This window comes from Takifugu rubripes, chromosome 4 (assembly GCF_901000725.2).
Source record: "Takifugu rubripes chromosome 4, fTakRub1.2, whole genome shotgun sequence".
Taxonomy (NCBI): Eukaryota; Metazoa; Chordata; class Actinopteri; order Tetraodontiformes; family Tetraodontidae; genus Takifugu; species Takifugu rubripes.
Window position 1 is genome coordinate 1,047,053 of NC_042288.1, and position 24,321 is coordinate 1,071,373.

The 24,321-nt window shown below is 50.1% G+C and overlaps 1 protein-coding gene across 1 annotated transcript in view; it reads left to right on the plus strand.

Annotated features, from left to right (window-relative positions):
• The window catches only part of dntt (deoxynucleotidyltransferase, terminal), a 45,611-nt gene that overhangs the window by 11,171 nt on the left and 10,119 nt on the right, over positions 1–24,321 (plus strand). The window contains 6 exon segments of the mRNA NM_001032743.1: positions 1,744–1,815; positions 1,970–2,093; positions 3,349–3,481; positions 7,329–7,431; positions 13,032–13,280; positions 13,499–13,582. Coding sequence (NP_001027915.1) covers positions 1,744–1,815; positions 1,970–2,093; positions 3,349–3,481; positions 7,329–7,431; positions 13,032–13,280; positions 13,499–13,582 — 765 coding nt within the window.

A 24,321-nucleotide genomic window follows, 5' to 3' on the forward strand; every position in this document is an offset into this window, starting at 1 on the left:
TCAGAGAGGTGTGTGTGTGTGTGTGTGCACAGAGGCCCGTTCAATAAACAAACAGCAGCAGCGTCCCTGGAGACCACATTAGACAGCGTGAGAGTCACCTCTCCTGGATCGGGCTCTTTCATGGCGCAGACGTGCGGCTCAGCTCGACTGTTTAAAGACAAAACAAGAGCGAAAACAAGAAGATGACGCGAGCAAAAGCAGAAGTGAGAGCAAACAGAGTGAAAACTAAAGGCTGGATGTGGCGTGAACATCGCAGTGACGCTCTGTCAGTCAGGGATGAAGCTCGCCGACCATCCCAGGGGTGTGGGACGAGCCATGCGTGTGTGTGTGTGTGGGTGTGTGTGTGTGTGTGCGCGTGTGTGTGTGTGTGTGTGCGTGTGTGTTGGTGAGAGTGGCTTTAGCTTGAGGGTTGAAACATCAGAGGTGGATGCATCGTTGAGCTGCTCACATCTGATCTGGGCTCAGCCTGAATGGAAGCTTGGCTCCATCCATCCATCCATCCATCCACCCGTCCATCATCCCTCCATCCATCCATCATCCATCCATCCATCCATCCATCCATCCATCCATCCATCCATCCATCCATCCATCCATCCATCCATCCATCCATCCACCCACCCCTACATCCATCCATCCATCCATCCATCCATCCATCCATCCATCCATCCATCCATCCATCCATCCATCCATCCATCCTTTTATTGCCCAGTTTTTCTGGACGCTCCAACAAAAGACGCTCTGGGGGACAGGAGGGAAGGAGACACCCTCAAGTAGACACAGGTGACACACCTGAGGGTAATGAGGCTCCAGGGAGGGGGAGGGGACACAGGACGCGTCAGAAAACATAGAGAAGAGATACTGAGGATGCTTTATGCTATCATTTTTGACTGTTAATGTGTGTGTGTGTGTGTGTGGCCCCATGTAATTTGGCCAGACACCACTTTATGACCAGAGGAACGCGATCAACACGGCCTCCTGCCCACGAGTCTTCTGATTAAATACGCCGTCCTCGTTACTTAACGACGTTTTGGGCGCGGCTGCCGCCAGGTAAACGGGGTCGCGCTTGTGCCCGCAGATGAAAGGCGACTGGACATTACGGAGCATTTTTTCCACCCAGCCCGGCCTTTTATCTCCAGCCTCTTTTTCTTTGAAGGTAGCGTGAAAATATTCTGAAAACTGTTCACAACAACATCTGCAGAATACCTGCGGATGTCGAGATTCCAGAACTAGACGAGCTTTTCCGACGGCTTCCGGGGCTTTGATGTGGGCAAATATGCTGTCTGCAGTAAATCAGATGCTCCTCTGGATGCTCCTCAGCAACACACACCAGGACCACAGGTGTTTAGAGCAGAAAGGTGCAGGTGAGATGCTCCAAATCCCAGAAGGCCTATTTTCAGCTCCATCAGGATTCGGATGGAAGAACTGCTTCCTGGTTTTCACGCCTGAACACAATGAAGACATTAACTCGGCCTCTGTGACCAGCAGATTAGCGGCTCTGCTGAGATCAGGAGACAAATAAATGTGGAGCAGAGTTGTTTCAGGGCAAATGTTTGAAGCTGCAGAAACATTACCCCGGTTCTCTTTATGAACGCCGTGAAACCGACACTAATCCGAGATCTCAGAACAACAAAGTCATTATCGTGGCGAGGAGACGGAGGCGAGGAGAGCACCTGGTGCAAGAGCGGTCTGTTTTAGAACCAGAAGCGAATATTTGTTCAAAAACGCTGCTTTGATGTTCTGCAGGAGATTCTCCAGCACGGCCGCGCCTTTGATGTGGAGAAAGTGCTGTCTGATGAAAGGTACCAAACGCTAAAGGTCAGTGCGCGGAACACCGACCATTTCAGCGCTGAGCGTTCTCTTACAGAACTCTGAATGCTAACCGCTTCTGCCCCCTCTGGCGGGTCATCTCAGAACCCCCCCCCCCCCATCCCCATCCCCTTTGATTATGTCTCACTTCCTTTCCTCTCAGCTCTTTACAAGTGTGTTTGGGGTCGGACCCAAGACGGCGGAGAAGTGGTACCGCTCAGGGCTGCGCTCCCTCGACCACATCCTGGCAGACCAGAGCATTCAGCTCAACCACATGCAGCAAAACGGTGCGTGCGTGCGTCCGTCCCTCCGTCTGCCGGTGCCTTGTTGGCGAATGTCCAGTTGCTAGACAATAAGATGGATGAACTCAGGGTCCAGATGGACGGACGGGACTTTAACAACGGCTGACCCATGGCTAACACCCTCGTGCTGGACCTGTAGCCCTTTAGAACAATCTGCAGCTCCTGCCCCACCAGCTTAGCTAGGTCCTCATCAGCGAAGTCAGGTGGAGACAGAAAAGTTGACAATGACACTTTGCCCAGGAGGACCATCAGGTCCTCTTTTCCCCATCAGAAGCTGGGGGTGGATAAATCCGGCACCCTGAGGTTCTTCGCTGCTGCCTACAACTTGGGACTCACCTTTAGGAACACAATAGCAACATGTGTGAATACCACGATGATAAAGCACAGGGAGGACAAAGTCCCGGCAGAGATTAGAACCCAGAACCTTCTTGCTGAGAGGCGATAGTGCTAAACAGGCACCCCCTGCTGCCTGTTAATGCAAGATTAATGCTAATATCCTTATTAACGATGTGTTGGAAACTATGTGGAAATGAAATGAGGCCTCAATTCTGCAGTCCACCACTAGAGGGCGATCAAGAAGCTTCCTTGGATTCCCTTTTAGGGAAATAGCATGTGCACAAGCTGACTGCTATCAGTCTCAGATGCTAAACAGTTTGCTGTATAATGCTGCTAGCATGCTAGCATTGCATCTTGGGCATCGGCAATGAATACTGAGCAACTTTGATTCAAAAAAATGCAAAAAAAAAGGTTGAACTTCCTGTTTTTAAAGACGGCGTCTGGTTCTTCTTTCGCCTGAGGTGCTCAAGCATCGCTGCAGACTACAGTAGGAAGATAAGAAAGAACGGTTCTGACCATGCGTCCCCTCTCTGAAACGCTTCACGGAGAAATCATGGAGAAGTTTCTGCTGCTGTAGACGTAACTCCGACCGTCCCGGCGCCCTGCTCACAGGCTCCCAGTCAGTCTGTCTGATAAAGCGTTATGCTGACACGCATCTTCATCACTCGGGTCCTAATCCATCACTCCGCACGCTGCAGTTTCCGCTCCATGCAGGGAAAACGATGTCAGGTTGTGACGGGGAAATATGTCGGCGTTGTCAGTCAGGGCCTGATTTATCGCCCCGCAGCTCAACTCTTTTCAGCGTCAGGTTCCCTCATTAATTGACGTTCTCCTGAGGGAACGCTGAAGCTCCCGAGCTAGCGCCTGGTTGATGGCTAATAACCGCGTGGTTCTGTCTCTGCAGGCTTTTTGCACTATGGCGACATCTCCAGGGCTGTCAGCAAGGCCGAGGCCCGGGCCCTGACGAAGGCCATCGGCGAAACTGTCCAGGCCATCACGCCGGACGCCCTGCTGGCGCTGACAGGCGGCTTCCGCAGGTACGTCCTCGTCTAAACTGCTCGGCAGACATCACTTCCTGTCTTTGACATAATAAAGAAATCTTTAAGGTTTCTGCTCACTGGCCTTGATCACTTGATGTTTAATTGATCAAACGTGTTGAGCTGACAGCGCGCCGCAGTTTACCTTCCCTTTATGAGCCGACGTACAGCCCGCAGGTCACTCCCAAAATAGCGCCGCTTTTACATTAGGATGTCGAGACGCTTCTCCGTTGTCAGCGGATCCGCTGCGACTCGCTCCGTGAAGCCACCTGAGTCGGCACCTCCCGTCATCTCAGTCACTTTGTGCTCCCTCTTTCTTATGCCGTGTTGTTCGAATGCTGCCCGGGTTGTGTGCTCTCAATAATTCAGAAGCAGCCTGGCGGCGAGGACAGAGGCTCGCTCCCTGACGGGGGCGGCGGAGCTGATGCTCCTCACTCCTGGAACCTGAGGAGCCTACAGGATGGCGGCTAAATGATGGAAACTTTGTGCAAATTAATCACAAGAGGAGTCACAATTACTGGGACTTGGATGCTAGCGGGTTCCGGATGAGTCCAGTGAGGTCGTGTGGTCCGGATTTAGATTCATTTAAAACGTCTGGAAACTGCTTTTAGCACATCTGTGAGAGGACTGGAGCCGTTAGTCCGGCTAGTTTTACCAAAAAAAAGATCTTTATTAAGGGAGGAAACATGGCTGCTGATGAATGGGCAGAACAAGTCAGCAGAGGAGCCTCTGGAGACGGTGTCCAGTGACAAAACACCGGTCCAGGTCAGCCTGGAAGTGGTCCGAATTGTTCCTCCTTTGGTGCTAAATGAATCCTGTCTTATAATGAAGATGATATCACGGAGGACAAAAGGAACCTGTCATCTTCAAAAGGCATAAACGACAGCTGGAATGATATGTAATTATGTAAATAAGAGAGAAACTGCTATAAGGCACGAGGGAGACGATTAGAGCATCATGGGTAGTTAACATCAGGAGGGGAGCAGGGTGTGTGTGTGTGTGTGTGTGGGGGGGGGGGTTTACAAGCTTTTTGAGCCTTGATCCTGTTGCAAAGTGAAAGGGGGCCTAGGAGAGAGCTTTAATGGCTTCAGAGTGGGAGATGAAGCACACTTTGACTTCATCTCATATTTGGTGCAGGCTTGGGGACATGATGTGAGACACAAGTGGACTCGCGTGCTGCTGTAACTGACCGGCACAGCCACTCGTTTACCTTTATCGTGCCGAAAAAGGGGGTTTTGTAAGAGTCGATACGCCCCGCGGGACCAACAAATTCCCAGCAGAATTCCCAAATTTGACGCAGCGTCTCACTGGAAACGCCAAACTCCGCCGTCCCCCTTTGAACACCACGTCGAAACCAGCCAACTCCCGAATATTTCAGGACAGGAGCGCAGTGCCCCAGTAAATTCAAGCTGTCAGACTCTTCAGGGAAGCCGCAGAGCGAGGAGACGTTGACATTAGCCTCATTGAAGGGACAGCTGTGGAAGGCGGGTGACGAGTCTTAAAGCTGTTTTCTCCGAGCAGGGAGGGGGATTAAAAATAGATGAGGCTTGAAAACACACCATCTAGCACCACCGTGTTTGAATGGCTCCCACTGTGCCAGCGGAGCACGGTATTTATTCCAGCTCGAAGCGAGCAAGTCCCAGCTGTGGATCTATTTAGCACCAGCTTGTCTGGAAAGTGACACGTAGCGACATTGATGAGAGGGCGAGGCTGCCTCCTCTCAGACGCTCAAACACGAGCTGAGTGGCGCTCGTGTTGTTTCCCCAAAAACGGCAACAGCGATAAGTAGCCCTTATCAGCTCCGTTCAGGAAGCCGTAGGAAGCCTTAGGAACGCTCGGCTAGCTCAGGACCTCTGCTAAGAGCGGCTCTTTTCTTGCAAGAATCAGGTTTTCATTAAAAAGTCCAGAACAAACACTGGTCTGTACTTTGAGGACACTGTAGAGATTCAATTCTGCCACGTTTGATTCTAAACCGGGATCCCAATGAGGGCGGAGTTGGAGTAATGGAGCCTGGAGGAGACAAAGACGTCCCTGCGAGGAGCTGCTAACCTGGCCAGGGACGCCCGCTGGGTCATGTGACGCTGACAGTGAGGCTCAAGGACGCATCAGCAGCCACTCAAAGCTTTTATCAGACAGCAACAAGAGCGTTAAAGAGCCGCTTACAGGCTGTTGAGTAGTTTCCTTCCTCTTTTTGCCACCTTAAGGCTGAAAGAAGAGCAGCTCTTCTTGCCGCTTTATCCTCACTCGGTGTTTTGTAGGCTAACGGTCGTAGCGCTGACAGTCCTGCTCTATAGGCAGTGACACTGTCAGGCTTCAGCAAAAACTTTATCGGCTCTCTGTCCTTCCCCAGCTCTTTTGTAGCAGCTAAGTTTGAAAAGAAAATGCTTAAAAAGCAGTTTTTAGTCAGGTTACTGACTGCTATGTTCTTTGGAAATTGCTCTGGTTCTCAAAGTGTCTTTTATGTTAGCTTATATTGGCTAGAATGTCATCTGTCCACACACCAAACTACATGAATGTGTGAGTTCAGGTGCGCCAGAGCAGGGCCACCTGTCCTGGTTAGGGTTAGTGTTAGGGTTAGGGTTCGGGTCAGGGTTAGGGTAAGGGTAAGGGTTAAGGTAAGGTAAGGTAAGGGTCCTGCCACTTTGCTTCACTTGCCCTCATTATACCTCCTCTCCACTGCTAAACTGCGTTTCCCGAAACTTCCAGAGTGGCGGCACATTCCCTCATGTGCATTATTTATAAACGTCACCCTTTTGTCCGCACAGATTTGTAAATAAACATGTATATTTCATGTATATTTCATCGGCTTTGTGCCAGACTGAATAATTCAGCATTTTCTCTCACGCAACCAAACTGGTTCAATTCAACTCTTGTTGTTCGTAACCGACTGTGGTCAAAGTTACTCTTTAAGCTAAATCCCGGTATGGGAGCAGATTCCCAGATATTTGGCTAACCCTAACCGGCAGCAGTCTAAAGGATGGTGGCTACAGGATGGTGGCTACTCAGATGATCGGCACCAGTAGGGCCGAGGCGAAGGCATTCGCTCATCAGCCATGTGCAGGACAGGAAAGAAGAAGTGTTGCAGCATCTCTGGAAGTAAACAAACCCTGACAATAAACAGGTAGAGTCCAGTGGTGCAACCTGTTGTCCTCTAAAAGCCTGCATGAATTGGTCTGAGTTCATATAAACACACTCACGGGGCATTAAATGAGTGAGGAGCATCAGGCACAGACCACTCAGTCCATAAATGCCACGGAGGGACATGCTCTCTGCCGCTAACGCTAACCACTAACATTAGCCTACCTTGTGCGGCTTTAATGGCTGTTTTCTGATGCGTCCTTTCAGTCTGAATTATCTCCAGTGGCCTTTCAAAAGGGCACCACGGTCCCCTTCCTGCCCAGCTCTCTCAGTGGCCTTGCTTTAATGTTTGTGGAGCTGGAATCTTCTGGTGTTTCTTACGTGACATTCAAGACCGCTTAGCGTTCCTGTCCGCTGCCTTCCTGTGTGTTTCACCTGTGTGAGGGGTGTTGGATTGACTTGGGTTGGTACCATATTCTCGCTTCTGTACCGCCAGGAGAAGATCTGGGTCCAGAGGAAGGTTCTGGTGTGTAAGAGCTGATGTTTCAAGTTTTCTGGGTAACTTTTCCCACCATGTTGTGAAAAACATGGTTTTCCTGTCCAGGAATATGGATGGTGAGGGAATTATGTCCTTTAAAAAAAGAAAATTGGTTAGATTCCAATATATTTTCCAACGTTCAGGGCTTTTTCCAACGTTTACTGTTGGTTCTGGTTGGAACAACAGACCATCATTTCCTCCACTGGGTAACAGTTCTGTCTTCACCTCCAGGGGGAAGGAGTTCGGTCACGACGTGGACATCATCTTCACCACGCTGGAACTGGGAATGGAGGAGAACCTGCTGCTGGCCGTCATTAAAAGTCTGGAGAAACAAGTAGGGCCAAAGACCTTCTCTGCATTTGTGACTGTTTGTCCATCAGGTGGAGAAGGTGATCTGCTGTGACGGCAGCTCAGCCTTGGTCCAGTTAGATTTAGTCCATAATGAGGAAACCCAAACATCTCAGCAAGGGTGTCGCGGCGCCTCCCAGGAGGGCAGGAGCCCGTTTCACCAGCAGATGTGGAGGAGCTGCACAGCTGCCACCACGTTTCACCTCTTTGATCGCAGCTTTGCGGAGACTGTGACACCTTCCACGTTCTCATCATTCAAATTTGACAGCGTTAAATCTTGAGTCATAATAGAACGTGACAGAGCATTTTTTTTTTGAGCAGATCCCCTGTCCTGTCGCTCAGCAGGGGGCTCTCCTCTCGTAGACCTCTTTTAGTATTCCCTTTGTTCCCGTGATCTGAGGAGAGCAGCCAGGAAGACACAAGTGTTCCTGCTGGCAGGGGTTCACAAAATGTGCAAGCAAACGTTCATACATGCAGGAGCAACATGGCATGTGCACGACATGAGGAGCATATGTGGGATCGGGTCCGTTAGAGGTTTTAGAAAAAGGCCGCTTTATTACTTTTCCTAAGGCTGTGTGTGATCTTATCAAGAGGAAGGCGTGTGCTCTGTTCTGCCTCTCAAACAGGAGAACAGAGTCAAGGTTCCATATGATGCTTTTCTCATTTCCTGGAAACACAGAACAATAGTCCTCAATTCCACCTGCAGGACTCCAGCAGTGTTCCGGCAGCGGGAGTCGGAATCTAAAGAGAACGCAGCTCCAAACGTTGTCATCACGCAAAGGTCTCGTGTTTATAATGAGGCGAATGAATCTGAACGTCTGGGAGTAGTAAATAAAGGACTGACAACAATGGAGGGCAATGTGTGAGCCACAGATAAACCCGCGGCAGGTTATGTCTACGCGCACGTCACGGTTTTAATTATTGGACCGTCACTTCCTGTTAGCAGCACAGTGACGTGAGCAGCATCAAAGCTCCACCCACCAGCGGCCAATTAAAGCTCTGCATGTAGGTTCGCCAGCGACAGCAGACGCTTGGAGCCGACGCCATCGGTTCTGCCTGGAATTTTGGCGTGAAGGTCCAGAGAGAGACCCGAGCTCACAAAGAAGACTTTAAAAAGTTCTTATGAGACGGTTACCGTTGCTCTCGCTGAGCCGGAATCCAGGAAGCTGGATCGTTAGTTTAGAACACGCAGTTTAAAAACGGGGACTCTTTTTAGCGCCGAGGTGGGAGCGCCGTCTCAACCTTTAAGATCTGGGGGCTCAACATTGTTCGGCACTTTTATCAGCCTCTGCATCCTCCTTCCGTCCCCTTGGGCTGCTCGATTAGCATCCGAATCAACCGTCTCTCTGTCTTAGTGCCAACCAAAGACTGCGGTTTGGTTTCTCTTCTACTGAAACAGGAATTTCCACAGCGTATTATCGGAGCACTACCTGGACCTTTTGTTATTTGGAACCCTCATTAAAGTGCAGAACGCGCCGGCTGATTAAAACGGTGATGCTGAAATGAGCTGAAATCTCTCCTGTTTCAACATAATGCCCAAATAAAGCCCCGTCGGCACCGGGCATTTCCATAATTGCTGCTGCCAAACTGTCGGGAAATACAACGTCGGGATTAGATTGACTTCATCTGCTCCGGCTTGATCAAAGAGGTGACCGACCCAGTCGATTAGGACATTTCAATCAATGATTTTAGACGTTACCATGACGATGAGTGGAATCCGTAGTGGTGCAAGCTGATGACCTGAACGTGGCCTCACGACAATCCCAACAATGAAAGGACACGCTTAAGAACCCCAACGGTATCCTGACACGACTGCTCCCCCCCCCAGATGAAGGTGTAGTCAGGGAGGGTGAAGACAAGGGTTTGATGAAGAGCAGCTCTGGAGTCGGGGGGCACTTTTCTTCTCATCAACACAGTTTAAGAACATGTGCTGCTGGGCTGGTCCTACTTTAAGCTACTTCCTCTCCACACCAGAGCCGCAGAGATTGAGGATAACGTGTGAAGGTGTGTGTGAGGTTAGGGTGAGAGGCTGTATGTGAGACAGTGAATTAAGCATGTGTGTGGAGTGGGGGGGGGGGAGCGGGGGGGGGGGGGGGGGGGGGGGTGTTAAAAGGGCCGCCAGATGAGAGCGATCCTGCAGGAGCTTTACTTCCCAGATGAAACTGGGATGCAGAGGGAACGTTCGGAGACAGTGATTAAGCTGGGGAGGCAGAGGTTGACTCTAAGTCGTGTAACCTTGTCATCTACAATCAGGCCCCCGGGGGCCCATGTGTCTTCACTCAGGCCTAAATATCACGGTCGGTCCCTGCAGCTGCCCCCTCTTTCCCCACTTTACCACTCCAACACTCTCTCTTCAGCCTGTGGGGAGTTTAAAAAAATATCTATCTAGAAACGTCCTTGTGAAAATGGGTTCATCGTTTTCGTCCGTTTTCTCCTGCCTCCCTCCTGCTGATACTCTGAGAGCATAACCTGGGGGGCAAAAGCAAGGTCAGACAGCAGATAGATGAGGTTCAGCCCGGCCTTCTTAATGGCAGCAGAGAGACACCCTCCATCCATCTCTCCTCGCCGTGTCAGACGGGCGAGCTCGCCATTATCATACCATTCAACTTTATTGTTCGGAATGTGCTTTGAGCCGCTGTGGTTAGGGATCGCCTCCGTTTGAATAAGTCATCCAGGCGACGCTGCCCATAGAGCCGAGGTAATTTCGCAGTCACGCAGACGGAGCCGCGCTGAACTTTGAATAAAGTCTGATGGAGTTTGACTGACACTGAAGGGGACGCACAAAGCCCCGACACCGGGGCTCGCTCCGTTCGGCCGCCTACGGCTCCGGATCCAAATCGAATCTCATTGGAGAGCGACTTGGCTAACTCACGCTAGTCGGCGCCGGAAAAGAGCAACTTCCTGCTTTCTTCTTTGAGTCGGAGGATGAGAGATCAGAGTACCTGGCGTCCCTCGGGGCGTCCTCACGTTTCCTGAGGACGTAGACGTTCCTGCTCGCTGCTGTCACCAATCACACCGCCGAGAGTTAGTCAAGTTTAAAAGGAAGGGGGGGGGTAGATGACAATTTCAAGTCTCATGTTTTCTTTTCTTGGTCCCCCGGTGCTCAAAAGCTTTTGGGGAGAAGATTATCTTCCCGCTGTCCTCCTCTGTAATTCCTTCTGTAAACAGTTCTGCTGAAATAAGCTTCCCCTCACATGCTCGTTGACATTACCTGCTGCGTGGGAGATGATTACAGGGAGCTACTGGGCTAAACAGCCCCTGGCGATGCTAAGACTTGATGACTTCCTGGTTTTATGGCAGATCTGCAACTTGTGTGTGTGTGTGTGTGTCGGACGCAGAGCGAGAACCCGAGCCTGACTACAGTTCCTGCGTAGGCAGGACAGCCGGGGCTCATTAAAGGAAGTCCATCAATATCCAGGTATTTAATGATCTGCGCGGCTGTCATCACATCTCATTAATACTTTTCACCCAAGCCATCAAAGCGATTCCGAGCAAAAAGCCCTCGGATGGCAGGAGAGAGTGAAAAACCCGCCGCAGCGAGATGTGACCTATATTCAGCGGCCTTGTATAAGAGGGAGACCTTCTACCACAGCTTGTGTCGAGTGTGGCTCTCAGGGAATTTAATTTCAGATTTGTGTGTATTTAAGGGCTCTTACGCTGTCATCCCAGCCTCATTATCAAAGTGGGAACTGTCACAGCCTTTAGCTAAGCTATTACTTAGGGGAATTTAAGGATCCCTCTCACTGCCTTTTATTGCGAGGTGAATGGTTATCTGTAATTGCAGAGGGAGAGCATGGGCAGGGGGCGGGGGGGTGGGGGGGTAGAGACTATTTTTGCAGCCAATTGCACAAAAAGTTGACCCCCTGGAGATTCAGGAAGGATCCCTTCGCTACACAATACTCACGTACCATCGCACAACACATAGAAGTCAGGTGCAACAAACTCGCAATTGCAAATATCTGGATCACTCCCTCGCTTCCGGAACGGACCGCACAGGGGGTGGCCTCCGTGCACCTGCCTCTGGGAATGGAGCTGATTAAAAAGGCAGAACTCCTCAGCGGGTTTGGTCAACAATGTGACACGATGGACCCGGAGCTGCCAGAGCCATTTCCCTCCCCCTCAAACCAACGGTTCCTTCCTAGAGGCACAAAAGCTCCATGGAGCAAATGTAAACCATCATTTGTATTTATGCTGCACTGCGAAGCTTTGGATGGATCAGCAACTACCGTTTACCCGCCTCTGCCAGGGATTCCTCTGCTTTCAGCTCTTGTAGAGCATTCAATCTAATTGGAGAACCTGTGCAGTTTAATGGGTTTGTGGGGATGTTTGATGGTTGTTTGGGCTGTGCTGCTTCTAACCTCCATCATCCAGGTCACGGGCGGCTCCGTTGACAGCTCTCCCCAGTTATTAAGCTCTGAGGGGAGCAGCGGTATTACAGCCAGAGTGCACAGCAACATTCCAGTGATTACACAGGAAATCAACCCAAAGGCTTGACACCAGCTTCCTTGCTCCTCGTCCACCTACGTATTTGTTACTTTCTCTACGAGCTGAACATTTAAAACTCACTCACGGTTGCATCTTTTTATCCTCCACAGTTTTAACCACAGCTCCCCCTTCTCCTCCTCAACATGGTGACGTCTTATTTGTCTGAGGTTTTCATTATCTAAGGAGGGGGAGTGTTCATCAGAGAATGGCAGACTGGTGGGGGGGGTGTCTCTGAAATGAGACTGCCTCGGAGGAGATGTGATCCATGGCGGGTTGCTGTCGTTTAAAGGCCTCTTTCCTGCAGGGCCATCAGAGTGAAGACTCTTATTCTTCTCATTCTTCTGCAGTATAGGAGATTGGGACTAGCTTTAGCATAGCCAGGGGGGGCTGATGTTAGCATCCAAGTGGCCATTTAAAGATTTCCTGCAAGTGTGTTTGGGTTTATCAGAAGATGAGAGTAAGGGCTCATTGCTGAAGGTGAGGTTTTACACCCGCAGACCAAACTGCGTCGTCGCTAAGTGAATAACGGTGTTGTCTTACTCGTGTACCATTTAAATGACATAGCTGCTAATTGACGCCACCACGATGGTCGATCCTCGTGCACCTCTTGGTCAAAGGGTAAGATCACTCTTGTCTGCCTACAGGTTTTATATGTTGTTGCTACAAACAAGTGCTTCTTTATTAAACCTGTCCCAGTTAAACCATCATCACCACTGTAGAAAAACAGAAAACCCAAAATAGATGCAGACACGACTATTTTTGGTCCACTTTGTTGTGAGGGATGGGCGATAATTGACTGAATCCTTGTTCCACTTTGGTTTTCTAACTGTGAATCCCACCCGTTATGTTTCTGGTCTCATTTTCAGCACCTTCAGGCTTCATTTAAGGTGCTGTTGATCTCCAAGATTATGAGGAATCTGATCTCCTGACGAAAACATGAACCGTGTATAAGAACTGCTGCAGGGTTTCAGAACCCTGGAACCCTGGCTTAAAGTGGTTCAGGCTGGTAATTAGATATGGTGCAAGACATGAGGAACCGTAGAGGAACCTTAAAGGAGTCATTTCTGTATCTGCATCTCATCTCTCCTTCCTTCGCTCCAGGGTATTCTGCTCTACTGCGACTACCAGGCGTCCACCTTCGATTTGACGAAGCTGCCCACCCACAGTTTCGAGGCCATGGACCACTTTGCAAAGTGCTTCCTGATCCTGCGGCTGGAGGCCAGCCAGGTGGAGGAGGGGCTCAACAGCCCCGTGGAGGACATCAGGGGCTGGAGGGCCGTGCGCGTGGACCTGGTGTCACCGCCGGTGGATCGTTACGCCTTTGCCCTGCTGGGCTGGACCGGCTCCAGAGTATGAAACCTAATCAGCACGTTGAAGACACACGTAGGTCTAGATAGATGCATGTGCCAATACCTCCAAGAGAAAAGTCAGGTGAAGGTCCAGTTTTACCTGCCAAGTATGGCAGGGATTAGAACCCTCCAGGGGCAGCAGCCAGCTGTCACCACCTCCTGAAACAGAAAAGACCACCACAGATTCGGTTTCACACCATTGATCCTCTTCTCCCACAGCAGTTTGAGAGAGACCTGAGGAGGTTCGCCCGCAAGGAACGAAGGATGCTCCTGGACAACCACGGCCTGTACGACAAAACCAAGGTAGGACACGCTCAGCAAGTACACACACACACACACGCTCGTCATCTGGTTTCCAAACTGGCTGGTGTGTTTCAGTGTATTAAATATCAACCATCAGGACGAAACTTGGGGTGCTCAGAACGTTACACAGACTTGTTCCATCTTTCCTGGGAATGATGGAATAAGATTGTTGGAGCGAATCTCTCCCAGCATGGCTAGAACATCAGCACAGGCTTTAATGGGCTTAGAACCCGTCATCAGTCAGGTCATTGATGGTACTGACAGTTAGTGATAAATACCAGTGATAAATACCAGTAATAAATACCAGTAATACATACCAGTAATAAATACCAGTAATAAATACCAGTAATACATACCAGTAATAAATACCAGTGATAAATACCAGTAATCAATACCAGTACCAGTAATAAATACCAGTAATACATACCAGTAATACATACCAGTAATAAATACCAGTAATGAATACCAGTAATAAATACCAGTAATAAATACCAGTAATAAATACCAGTAATACATACCAGTAATAAATACCAGTAATAAATACCAGTAATACATACCAGTAATACATACCAGTAATACATACCAGTAATACATACCAGTAATAAATACCAGTAATAAATACCAGTAATACATACCAGTAATAAATACCAGTGATAAATACCAGTAATAAATACCAGTACCAGTAATAAATACCAGTAATACATACCAGTAATAAATACCAGTAATGAATACCAGTAATAAATACCAGTAATAAATACCAGTAATAAATACCAGTAATACATACCAGTAATAAATACCAGTAATAAATACCAGTAATAAATACAAAACAGGCAACAAAGGTTTGCAGAACTGCTCAATAATGAGCACTTTGTTTGCTGAATTAGATTGTTCTCAACCAACAGAATTTATAATTAACTGCTCACACCAGGAATTAAATTCAGTTTAATCATGGCTCTATTGAGGTGCATTTTAGAGGTAAATAATAATCACAGGGTAAATAACAAAGCTATTGTGATATGTCAAATGTTTTGAGGCGGAAAACTGGAGAAAAACTTTAAAATCTAGTTCTGTCCGCTGGTGATCTCTGCGTCACACGCGTCCGTCTCTCCACATCTGCTGAGCGTGAGGACGACTCACCTGGTCGGTGGACACCTGGTTGGTGGACACCTGGTTGGTGGACACCTGGTCACCGGGCGACTCGGCTCCATGCGTGAGCGTGAATATTTACACAGTCATGACGCATGTGGGTAAATGAGAGGATCACTTTGTTGGGAGGATGAAACAATGGGATGATGGGTCCAGTTTGGGACACATTCCCGTACCTTCTGGTGTGGGGGTGGGGCTCCACGTTCCAGGTAAACTGCTGCCCATTCGCCTGAAGGAAAATCTAAGCAAAGCTCTGACAAGACGCTAAACTTGCCCCGAGCCATCCATCATGGTGACGAGCCTCTCCAGCGTTTGTGTTTGCCCCGTCCTCGCCGCCGCTCTTTTGCTCATTACCGATGCACGAGGCGGAGCATCTGATGCGCGGCGCCTCCGATCGGCGACGGAGACATCCTGTCAGCGCCACGTCCCTCTGGGGACGGAGGTCAGGGTCGGCGGGTCGCCGAGTGGCAGCTTCCTGACAGATATTGTACACAGGCGGCCGACTCAGATGGTGTTTATTCAAATGCGAGGGCGGCGGCGGGCCCGCTGACGGCGCAGCCAACCGTGCACGGAGAGGACGGGCGGGAAGTCAGACGCAGGAAAAAGCTGCGTCTCAGGGAATCAGACGGGAGTTGGAATCCCGCTGGAGGAGTGCGCTGGAGAGGCCGACCTGTCAAGGTCATCACGCAGCTTCACGATGGCGATTCAGGCGGAGCCACGCAGGAGCTACAGCCCCAGTTAACTGTCCTGCTGCCGTCCTGTCACCGCCTTCACGCCACTTCCTGTTGTTGGTTGGGGCTCGGAGGTGGTACGCCCCCTCTCTTTGTAGCCGTGCATGCTGCCACTAATTGGTTCGACACTGGGTTGAGAACGGCGTGATAATGGCGCTTTGATGTTATCTGGGTCTCATCTCAGTGGCCAGAGGTTTTGGAATGATTGGGCGCCGTTTGTGTCACAGGAAACAGGTGATTGGCGCCCGATGAAAGCCTCGGCCCGGAGGGCTTTCATCTGGTGGGCTTCAGAGCTGCTCGGTGAGGGCACGCTGGTCTTCGACTCGTTATAAAAAGATGACAAGGCTGCGGCGGAGCAACAATCTCCTCCCAATTAGGATCCGGGAATGCCTGATCTGAGGTGGGAAGGTTCTTCACAGAGGGACACGCTGATTTATGGGCTCCAGCCTGAAGAATGTGCCGTCATTCCTTTTGCTGACGTGAGTGAAAACGGCACCATTTGAATCCTGGAGACAGAGCGAACAGCCAGGAAATGGATGACTGTTCCGGTGGGGAAGGTGGGGTGGGGGGGGGGGGCGTTATCCACAGCAGGTACAGGAACGGCTCGCTTCAATGGGACGGACAGACAGCTGTGTGTGTGTGCGTGTGTGTGTGTGTGTGTCGCTGGCGGAGCTTTAATCCACTCTTTGAAGGCTTCGCAGCGATGTGCTCAACAGTTTGAGAGTAAGAGAAACACCTGCAGCTTCGCATTTGCGTCACCTGCGGAGGAGAAAGACGCAACGCGAACGTGGGGGGGGGGGGGGGTAAAGCTCACAGGTGACCAGCACAAGAACCGCCTGATCAAAGTGTCGCCTTCAAAAGGGTCAAAAGCGGGAAACGCTGCATCGTCGAACCGCCTCCGGAACCTTAAAGTGAGACGTGGGGACGTCTTTAGGTCTTCGGGACGTCCTTTAGGTGCGTGGGAGCGGACAGGAAGTGGGGAGTGAGTGACATGACGGCGGGTTTGGGCTGCAACACTCCGCTAGCAGCAGCCGCCGTCCCGGCTACCTTTGAAATTACTCTGCTGACTTGTAGTGCCACAGGCACTTACAGCCTCCATCAGTATCCAAGCTGAATTTTAACTCAAGTGGAAATCTGAAAGGGTCTCAGGTGGAGGAGAGGTAGGCCGCACGCGCGGTGTGTGTGTCCTTTGCTGTACTTCTGAAGGTTCGTGATAATTAATATGTGTGGTGGATTTGATGAATGAGGACAGGTGGAGGATTTAATCATGCCTAGACAGACTGACTCGCTCCCCAGGTAGGAGGGATCTCTGACCCGCCCAACACCTCTAAAGAAACACAGACACGCACGCACACACACACACTCCCCCGTGTGTGTGAGGGTGTGAGGGTGTGAGGGTGCAGATAATCCACAGTGGACCTGTTGAGATGGCGATTCATTGTCGTCGCTGCTGCCGCCTCGTGCACACGTTCACGCACCTGCGCACGTGTAGCGTGAGTGAGTGAATCAGCGGGAGTCTGTCTCAGAGCTAATTACTCTTTGTCACCTGTAGGAGGGTGATTAATGACTTCCTGGTCAAAAGGCCTCGAGCGCCGACGTCCGGGCTTTGCTGCTCCGCCACATTTACTGGTGTAAGAATGATTAAACCAGTCAGAAACCAGTGAAATGCCGATCCGCTCTATGAAAATGGAGGTTTAGCATCGGTTTAATCTTCCCTCGTTAGCGGGGTGGGTTATGATTGGAAATGACGCCGGAACCATCAGCCATTCCCATTAGAAGCAGAACATCACAACAGTTCTGAGCAGTGGACGTGTTTCACTGTGCTTCTCTTAGCATTAGCATTAGCATGCGGAACTGTGCAGGCAGGAGGTTTAGCTGCTCGGTTTGCCCGACGTTCCTCTTTCAAGTGCGTAACTAAACCATCACCCTGCCGACTGCTGCCCCAATTTTCCCGGACAAGGATATCATGTTTCATTTAAAGCGAGGACAGCTTGGCGGCGCCACCTCCCCTCTGACCGTCCACTGAGGCTAACAGCAGAATTTAATACAAAGCTCACTGTCAAATTACGATATGTTGTAACCCCCCCCCCCCCCTTCCCCTCGTCCCACTGAGCGGTGGATGAGTGGACAATAACAGGGCAATTGCATTGGGCTTTGGGGAGCGGCAGTTGTGAACGCTCCCCCAGCTGCTCCTCACGCAGGTTTGAGGAAGGAGACCCCTCTCAGATGAGGGGGGGGGGCGGTTGTTAATTTAGCGGATGGTGGCACAAGGACCCTAAGGGTGTCGCACACTGGAAGACGTACAAACCAGGGGGGTCTTTGTCCTCCAAACTTCCTGTGCCTCACTGGGAACGCTGGGAAAATGCTCACTTTCTAAATGGAGCACAGTGGTGGGGGTGTGTGTGTGTGTGTGTGGGGGGGGGGGGGGGTCGTTCTCTTACACCAGTCACATCGGGAAACCTTTTTGTCATGACCTTGGCAGCACATCTGTTGTTGTGAAAGTTAATTACGGGAGGCAAACGAAGAGAGGTGCACAGTCGTGAAAGAGCGCTGGAACACCGGGTTATTTGGTCCTCCTCAAGGTCAAAGGTCGGTCCAGCACACGCTCGCCGCAGCAGCCGAGAAAAGAGAACTAAAGCTGTCGAGGACAAAGTGGATAAAATACGCCACAAGACACATAAACAAGACACTCGGGCTCTCAAGGAGCCGCAGGAAATGTTGCTGCAGCAGCAGAACCTTGTCTTGGGTGATGGCTAAGCTACGCTACTGATGAGATGAAGACGTGTTCTTCAGAACACTGACAGTTTTATTTCAAAGGTAGCGTCCAAATCGTCCAGCTGCTTTTGGCTTTTCTCTGATGGAACAAACACGATCCCGGAGTAATCACAGGAGGTAGCAATTTCATGCTAATTTATTATATTTTCGGTTTAAATTAAACATTTAGCTGGCAGCTGTAATCCAGTGGTGCTTATAAATGAGAAATTAAAATGATTTCCCCTTTTCTTCTTTTCAACAGCCAATAGCAAACAAACTGCGAGTTACATTGTTGTCTATCTTGGTGATTTTCATTTAAAATGTCAGAGGTGTGTGTGTGTGTGTGGGGGGGGGGGGGGGGGGGGGGGGGGGTGTGGGAGTAAAGAGCAGGAGCCTCGAGAACAAACAATTACAAGTTGAGGCATCATCACTTTTTGTTCGTGTTGCAGAAATTAAATGTGTCAGTATTACTGAATTCTAGTTAGCGACTGGTAATAGCTATGCTAACACCGATAGCTGCAGCCGTTCCTCACGTGCAGAAGGTGCAACTTTCTTCTGTTCTTCCACTGTCGCCTCTCTTATCGCACAGTCAACACGCCGTCAACAGCTACTAATTGTTTTCAGTTACTGCTGGGATTCATTTCCTGCTTCCGACTGGCTCCTTGCTCACTGCTGCTCACAAGTCTCGAGTCATAAAACTACCACAAAGAGCCTCGCTGGAGGAGGCCGGGACGACCAGGAGAATTACTGAAAGTGCTCTGCAGGCAGAATTCAACATTTTGATCCATGGCTGCAGTTCTGTCCTTGGCTGATATGAAATGATAGCCATGTTTTAAATACAGATACCCCCCCCCCCCCCCATTTGATACCTCAGTATTGCGGGACCCAGGATATGTAGAATATGCTACTTGTTTTAGCACCCCTTAACAGGCATTGCTAAGTCCGGTAGTCTCACCGCTGTGGAGATCAGTGCCAATATTAGCGTCGCCGCGGCCCCTGAGTAAAGGTAACGGGGGACCCTTGTTCAGATATCAGGAAATGGTGCAGCCCAAAACCCCTCTGAGACACCGGACAGGAAGTGTGCAGAGCGCTGCGTGCGTGAAGACAAGTTGGAACGGAGCAGAAGCGGGAGAAGAGTCGTTCCTTAAGCAGGGATCAGGGATTTGGCCAATCTCAGCATGTCTCATGTTTACAGGCTGCTGGCTTTAGATTTGTCCCGTAAACCCTTGTGCTGTGTTCCAACCGAAAACGCCAGCCTACCCGTGGAGATAAGAATAGAAAATTACAGATTACAAGATCCGTCCGGATTCCAAATAGGATTTGGGAAATTGGACCATGCTGTGGTTCCCAGAATGGTGCAGTGGCACGACAGGCAGCAGCGGCTGTCAGGTGCACAAACCAGCGAGTTTATCCGTGTCTGACATCTGGGAACGGGAGTCTTCAAATCAAGACTTCGATCAGGAATATCCAATCATTTTCTGTCAAGCCTTCAAACACAGGAGGGAAGCAGTTTTCCTCTCCTGTTCGGGGAGTTTTCCGCTCATTCCTTCACTCTCCATCCTGATCGGTAGCTTGGTAGCGTGGAGGCGGTCTGCTCTGGAAAGGTCGATCTGGACTCTCTCCAACTCTCTCAGGAGCAGTGAGAAGTCAAACTACTGGATCGGCTCTGGGCGCCCCCATCCCAACATCAGTAGGTGTGTTTCCCGCCTTGGAGTTGTCAGGAGTCCTTTCTGAAGACAGAGGACACTCAAGCTGAGCTCTCTGGAGGATGATGGAAGTGTCTGGACTTGGAAAACTGCGTGATTCCATCCCTCCATTCACCCCCGACAGACGGGTTCATCACCAGGAGCTAAAATGTGAGGAGGAGGTCCGGCTCCTGATCGGATCCCAGATGTGCGTCAGGAGAGCCTGATACCTAGCAGTCGGAAAGCATCCATAGAGGTCAGCCCATTCCGAGGAGAGCTTCCATCCCCCTCAGAGTACCGCCATGCCAGTATTTCATTTGGAGGAGCAGCTCAGAGAGCTCCTCACTCTGTTAGTGGGGAGATTACAGCTGCCTGGTTTTAAGGCCTGATCCAGCTGATAAAGGTGCCTCAGAGCGACGACTCTGATTAAACTCGTGCTCCCGCTCTTCCTAAGATAGATGCTGGATGACTATAAAAGAGAAGATAACATCGCAATCGAGTTTTAAGGTAGAACTCCCAATTTGACCTGGTCGCTAGCATCTGCTGATGCCGACTCCATTACCCGGAGGACGGCGGGACGGAGCAAGGAGCAAGAAGCAGACCTTCCTGGTTGGCCTGCTGGTCATCGCCGTGTCGTGCACTCCACAAGTGTGGGTGTCCTGATTGTTAGGCAGAAGACCTGAGCTGTTCCGAGGCAGCTGCCACTCAGCATTAAAACCAGGCAGTTGTCAGTCTGCCATGAAAGCATGTGCACGTCTCCCTCCTCCCTCGCCAGCGAGTGCTTGTCGGCTTTTCTCTCTTGACTATTTGCTTTTGTCATCCTCGTCCCTGTGCAGTCGTTCCGCGTTGACCTTGAAAGGCTCGCAGAAGTGCGGTGATTGCCACATCAGTCACTGGCGACCAGGATGAGTGATCATGAACGGGTTTTTAAAAAAAACCCAACAAAGAAAGGGTTCTTTTTTCCTGCCCGCCATACACAGCGTGTGCTGACTCGGCGCCCGCAGTCATGACGCCCCCATATAAGGGTTGCTAGATGACTGGGTGGTTGCACACGGCAGTGGTGGAAATAACATCATCATCACTCTTTATTTATACAGCGTCTGTTTCCAGAATCCCAGGGCCTGACCCCAGACAAGCAACAGTGGCAGGAACAACTCCCCTTTAACAGGAAGAAACCTTGAGCAGGACCAGGCTCATGTAGGGGGACCCTCCTGCTGATGTGGGGGGCTGGGTAAAGAGAGAGGAGAGGGGGGAGGACAGGTAGAGGAGGAAATAGGCAGAGATCAATTAAATACAATAATTATAACAAATAAGATCAGGATAAGAATAAGAAGAGCGCCACGACAACACCCACTGAGCAGGGCCACCTCTAGCTGCCAGGGGGGCCTGGGGCTGACAGTTTGTTGGGCCCCTCCAGTCTCAATGGAGTCTCACAATAAAGTTGTGTAATATGCACGTTGGTAACAGCACAAAAGGTCTAATTTTCTCTCTGGAGACACACTAGTGTCTTTGTCCTGTCCCTTGTTACAGAGGGTCACATCACCTACTTTAGTCTCTATGCAAAGTTCCCTTTTATCACTTTTCATAGCAAGCACAAGAATAAAGCTCAGCTGCTTCGACGCTTCACTCCCGGATACCAAAAGAACGCCTACGAAACCCAGAAACAACAATAATATCAACAGCAAACAACACATCAGCAGAATTGCTTTTATTTTAAAATGTGAAGCAGCTCCCCTCGGGTTCTTTAAAAGTTCCTCACATCAACCACATTTGAGTCACCACATCAGTGTCATGTGACTAGAACCGCTGCAGCTGCTGCGGCATCTCCATGGTTGTGGACGATTTCAGGTCCACTTTGACAACTAGACCATCAGTATGACCCAATCGCAGCTCCGGGATGTGGAGGCTAACAGAGCAGATTGCAGCATTATTTCATGTTTGAGCATATTTTGACCTCCGATGCCTCCTTGATCTATTTTTAAAGTCGTGCCGGTTGAGACATCTGGAAATCTTCTCATGCCTGCAGACCTTTACAGACCTCTACTTGAGCAACGAGACACAGATATGTAGCGACTTGTTACTTGTTACTTGATATTCCACGTGTGTTATTTGCAATCAGGCAGCTCCCAGACCAGCCCTGGACAAGCCTTGGCAAGGCCCTCAAAGATGTTTCTACGTCTGACCGTTAAAATGATCCTCAGTCACATCAGATGAAAACACTCCACATGTGCCGAAGGCGCCATTAAAAAGGTTTTTCTGAGGAGGAACACACACACACACACACACACACACACACACACACACACACACACACAAACAAACAAACAAACAAACAAACAAACAAACAAACAAGAGCTTTCAGCCATCAGCAAGAGGGTCCCCCTGAATGAGCCTGGTCCTGCTCAAGGTTTAAGCCTGTTAAAAGGGACTTTTCCCTTTCCACTGTTGCTTGTTGGGGGTCCGACTCTGGGTTCGCGGATACAAACAACCTGGATTGATGTTCCTAAATCCGGCCCAGGAAGACTGGCCTGTTGGCTGGAGGCGTGCTGGAGCACAGTCTGTTGTTAGCGTAGAGGAGGAGCGAGCGCCCCCTGTTGGCCATGGTGAGGATTCAGCTGCTGGGTGATGCCGACTGGGTTTGGATGGTTGCAGCGGCGTGTCCAGACCATCTGGTATCGGAGAGCGCTTTTAAAGTTCCGCTTCTGTTGCCGTCCGTTGGCGGCCATCCAGCTGTGATCATCTGCCAGCGTGCAAAAAGTTTGCAGAAAAGGGAAACGCTGCTCACAGCAGATTCCAGGTATGGGCTGCACATCCCTAACACGCTTCTGTAGGTGCCCCACATGACCTCTGACCTCTACACTTAATGTCCATGTTTGAGGCTGATAAGTGCATTGAAGAATGCTTCTCCGGTGTGGCTTTAACAGTGTCAGCTGGTCCACATCTGTCATATCTGGAGTATAATAGTTGTCAAGCTTCACTCTGCTGAGGACCTCACCCAGGACCTTCTGTCCTGAAATCCCCCCCCCCCCCCTTTCCCCCTTCAGGGACAGGTGGGATGGACTTTCTCTGTCAGTGTTTCCATATTGATCAATTTGGGTCTTTAAAAAAGGCTCAAAGCCTGATCCTTGCTGTCTGTTAGCCTTAGCATGCTTCCTTAGCATGCTACCAGTATTGGAGAATCCTCTGTGATGTCATTCTGAGGCAGAGGTCAGCTTCTCTGTTCTGATTTCAGCTCAATAATGGTACACCTGTTTGTCCACGTTGTGGCCCCGGTGACCTGGGTGACCTGGGTCAGTGCTAAAGGGCTCATCTCGTCCTGCTCGGTCATCTTGTGCTGCTCCTCCGCAGAGCCTGGTTCCCTACTCCAGGTGAGCAAGGTCGTCACCTCCTCATCAGGTTGTCCTTCCTCCCCCAGTCCCTGTCCTCTCCAGCTCATCAGGTAACCATATCAGTCCTCCTTGACCTGACGGCTCCTCCTCTCCTGCCGTTGTCTTCCCCCCCACAAACATGAATATTAAGAGAGAGAGGAGGGGGGGAGGACAGGTAGAGGAGAGGAGAGGAGAGGAGAGGAGAGGAGAGGAGAGGAGAGGAGAGGAGAGGAGAGGAGAGGAGAGGAAACCATGACCCAGTGGGGTGACAGAGGCCTGTCAGGTGATCATGTTTCTGGACCCCGGCAGCCTCGGCCTATAACAGCATAGCTAAGATGTGACCTAACGATTAGACGACCCCCTCAGTATGATAGTTTGTCTGTCTATGATAGTAACTGGAACTACAGAATTAGTAACAATAAGCTTTTTCAAAGAGGAAGGTTTTAAGTCTGATCTTAAAAGTAGTGATGGAGTCAGCCTCCCGTACCTGGACCTGGAGATCAGCCAGGGTGACCTCTCTTAGGGTCATCTGAACCTCCATCTGGTCTCTTAGCCTTGGCTACCGGTCTTCAGAGCTCATGGTTTTGGTTATCACTCAGCATTGTTAGCATAGACAGATTTCTGTGCCCCAATATAACTAAAAAGGACGGCTTAATGACAGAGCCGTCAGAGATTCTGACGGCTCTGTCATTTCTGATTTGTTTGGCTGCAACAGGACACACCGAGTTGTGCTGCATTTCTGGTGAAATGTAGCAGGACTAGCGTGCTTTTTTTAAACATCTCCTAAGTGTAACTGTTATACTTACACAGACGCTTCCCTGCTTTGCTTGTTGTCTTCATTTGAAGCTTTTGAATGGTTCCTGTTGCATGACAGCAAAGAGGTGTAATCTCATCTCTTCCGAGTGGCAAACGCCCCTGTGTGATGGACGGAAAATGAGAGTCATTTTACAGAACCCAAGTTTACATTAAGGTGACGTAGACAATAGCCAGGAAGCCGTAAAGAAAGAGGAGGTTTTGGCCATTCACATGTGGCAAGAGGGTATCATAAGGATGGT